The sequence below is a fragment of the Arachis ipaensis genome, chromosome B02, assembly GCF_000816755.2.
Source record: "Arachis ipaensis cultivar K30076 chromosome B02, Araip1.1, whole genome shotgun sequence".
NCBI lineage: Eukaryota > Viridiplantae > Streptophyta > Magnoliopsida > Fabales > Fabaceae > Arachis > Arachis ipaensis.
The window spans coordinates 85,693,418-85,697,049 of NC_029786.2; the positions used below are offsets into that span (position 1 = coordinate 85,693,418).

Genomic DNA, 3,632 nt, shown 5'->3' on the forward strand with positions numbered 1-3,632 from the left:
TATACTGATAATTTTATTATTTTAAATCTGAAGAGATTCTGAACAAAGCATCTACATCAACTACAGCTGAAAGTTGGGGAATCCCCCAATAACCCAATTGGACCATCTGTCATTTTGTTTCCTTTTTTTTCCTTTTTGGTGATTTGGATTTTCAGTTTCATCATCAACTGAACAATGATTAGGGGGGTCTTCTTCCATTTCTTTTCTTCTTCCTTTTTTTTTAATTTCTTCAAATATTTCTTTGATTAAGCAGTGACTGATGTCTCAACAGCAAGCTTCCCAGAGTATGCAACTTCAGATTTCATATCAGCCTCCCATAGTTCTGGCACTGCTTCCCTAAGGTTGTGAATGCTTTCCAATGCATAATCTGCGCCTTTAACTCTCTGAGATGTACCAACCTGGATTTTTTGTAACAATCAATAAATAAGGTCTCATGATTAATAAAAATACATCCCAATTTATAAATAAAATTATTACTCTACCAAGTACGTGCAGCTAAATCGAAAATTAGCCATCAATTTAGCAACCAATTGAAATAGTTTTTGTGGTAGTCACTAAATCGATCGCTAATTTCTTATTTAGCGATGAATTAGCGACTAACTTGTATGACTTTGTTGGTAGTCGCAATTTTTTTTTAAAGACCAATTTATAGACCAATTTTTTTTTGTCATAAAAAACTCGACTGGTTACAAAATCGGTTAAGTTAGTTTTTTGAGGACTAGTTTAGTTAAATTCCTGGAGTCAGATTTTATGGGTTAATTTTTATTGTGATATAAAAATAAAAAGTTAGCTAATGAAATTTCAAAGAGGAAATTGTAGTGGTACACAGCAAAAAAAATTTCCAGTGACTTACCAAGACAGTGTGAAGTCCCACACGTTTTCCAGCCTGTATATTGCGGACACTATCCTCAAAGAACAACTGAAAGTGACACATTGAACCAAAGAATATGTAAGCAAACACCTAAAAAGGTTAAGATGTAACAAAATCTCATGATGATAATTTGACTGCTCAAGAAGATATGGGTATGTTTTGTTTGAGAAAACATTTTCTATTTTCTATCTTTTCAAAATTTTTATTTAAAATTAAAAATTCAAATTACGTATTTTATTTTGTAAAGAGTAGGCAAATATATAGAAGCTGATTTCTTAAGAAAATAAAGCCGAAAATGATTTATTTTCTTACAGTTCTTTGGGGGTCAAGATTGGCAATCTTAAGAGCCAATTCAATTGCATTCTCTGATGGCTTGCAAATTATTGGTGTCTTTGGCAACACATGAGTGGGATTTGGTTTAGAAAAGTGATCAATGATATCAAAGATTTGTGAGGTTCTTGAAGCATTGTTCTTTGATGATCCAAGAAACAGAATGTCATCTTCATCATCAGAGACACTGGTCTTGTGGATTGGATTAAGAGTCTCAAAGCATATGATTCCTTCAAAGCAGTCCTCTAATCCGAGCCGGCTTAGCGCCTTCGCCGCGTGGACCTTGTCCGCGTTAGTGAAGATCTAAAGAACAAAATTATACACCAAAATTTAGATCATCATGAACACTAATTATATAGTGTGTGTTTGGATTAACGTTTATAAATGGAGGTTTGTATAATGTCTCATTGCTTCCATGAACAACACTACTTACAAGTTTCCTATAGGGAAGGCTGAGTAAAAGGTTCCTTAGCACCGGGTCCGGTTTTAGATTCTCATAAGGCAATCTTCCATGGACAAAACTGTATAATGCATAATTCAAAAGTCAATGTCAAATTTCAAAGTCTAGATTGGACCTGTTTAGTAACTGTCTCGAATATACTAAAATAGTAAAATTAGAGAAAAAAAATAAGGTGAGGAAGATACCTATGATATTCATCATAGTCAAAGTCATATCCAATAGCCTGAATAAAAGTTAGAAAACAATTAAGTTATGAGAATTCAACAATGGAAGAACCAAAGAAATGACAAGGAAAAATAAGCAAAAAGTCATGCATACCCTTAGACCAGCCATAGTTGTGCCGTAGTTCTTGTAAAGAAGGTTGGACAAGTCATCAATTTTGCTTGGGTTTATGCCAAGCTTCTCAACCATGTAATCTAAAATTACAATTATGCCCCTCATGTCAATATCAACAAATAAGCAACAATAATAGAGAAACATTATTAATGAGATTACTCTATCATACCTTTAATATTTTGGAGGCATGATTTTGCAAGACCAGAACTTAGAGGATACAAAGTATCATCTAAATCTGCATAAAAAAGTTCAATAGTTAGTCACAACATACCCCAAAATCTAAATTTCTCAAAATTTAGAACTTGATGAAACAAAATGGTATTATTGCAAAGGATTACCAAAAAGAAGGCAATCATATTTCGGCCTCTCGGCTTGTTGTCTGAAGCGATTCTCATACTCCATGTCGATCGATTCGGAAACCTTAAACACAGAACATAAGAAAACAATGTTAGCATGATAAGTTCATGAACTTGCAAAGAATTTATAGATTCTTCAAATCTATAGAACTTCATGTCTTTAAATGATTGCTTCAATTGACTCAGATTAGCACCAAAAAATACAACAAAGGGGGCCACTTCAATCCATTTGGGATAAGGCTTTGTTAATTTTCTGAGTGGACAATCCACAACAAGTGGAATAGGTTTATAGTCATTAAAAAGTTACGAGTAAAAAAAAAAAAGAGTTTCTTTCAATTGTGAAAATTTTGCAGCCACAAGAAAAGGATATCCAAAGTTATTATAATATTCTGAACAGAGTTTTCTTGAGAGCAGAGCAAATTTACTTCCCAAAGTGCACCAACTTTTATTATAAATTTTTGCTCATTTGACACAAACTGTTCACGATTGAACTGAAACAGATTCTTTAATGGGGAAAAAGGTGGGGAAAAAAAGAAAAAAGAACACTTTAAGGTAATGCATATTTTATAGAAAGTCTCATCATATCATGGTATATATGGTTTCTATATTCAAAACATTAGGTTCCATAATCTTGGTAATAGTCATGGATTTCAATAATAAATTGTGTTCAATGATCAAGGTTCATGAAGCCAAAGGGTAAAGGATTATTGGTGGCAATGACAAAAGAGAATTATGAAGGGAAACAAAAAAAAAATGCTAGAGCATTGAAGAACATATATAATGAAGCTTTTAAGCTTACCCAAAAAGGGAAATAAGAACAACAAGTGATGGATTTTAAGGCCAAAAGAAGAGGGAATGAAGAAGCAAAAAGCTTTTAGAGAGAGAAGGGTAATTGAATTGAAGAGGAAGAAGAGGAGGGGGGAAGAACAATAGAAGCAAGAGGGGGTTTATATAGGCAAAGGAGGTTGCTTGTATCTGTGGAAGGAGTCTTTGAATAATATACAATTTTTTTTTGCATTACAATTTTATTTTTATTTTTATTCAATTACGTTTAATTGTGGAATACAATAACCAATGAAACTAGTACAATGATTATTATATGATTCACTTCTCCAAGAAAGTGACAGCTAATTCAATTTCGTTAAGTGTTTTCTAATTTTTTTTTTAATAGGAATCAAAGTTTGATTTCTTCTTTACATGTTGCTGTTATAGAAGGAATAAATAGTAAAATAGTTGTAAAATAACAAGAGAGGGGGGAGGTAAAAGAAGAATGCTACAT

At 32.6% G+C, this 3,632-nt stretch overlaps 1 protein-coding gene across 1 annotated transcript; it reads right to left on the reverse strand.

Annotated features, from left to right (window-relative positions):
* Window positions 169-3,340, reverse strand: LOC107625582. The gene is made up of 9 exons (XM_016328258.2): window positions 3,153-3,340; window positions 2,336-2,417; window positions 2,167-2,232; window positions 1,980-2,077; window positions 1,847-1,884; window positions 1,635-1,722; window positions 1,184-1,504; window positions 854-919; window positions 169-398 (listed from the first exon to the last, which is right to left on the reverse strand). Exons 2-9 carry the CDS (start codon window positions 2,397-2,399, stop codon window positions 246-248), a joined length of 894 nt encoding a protein of 297 aa, XP_016183744.1. The 5' UTR covers window positions 2,400-2,417; window positions 3,153-3,340; the 3' UTR covers window positions 169-245.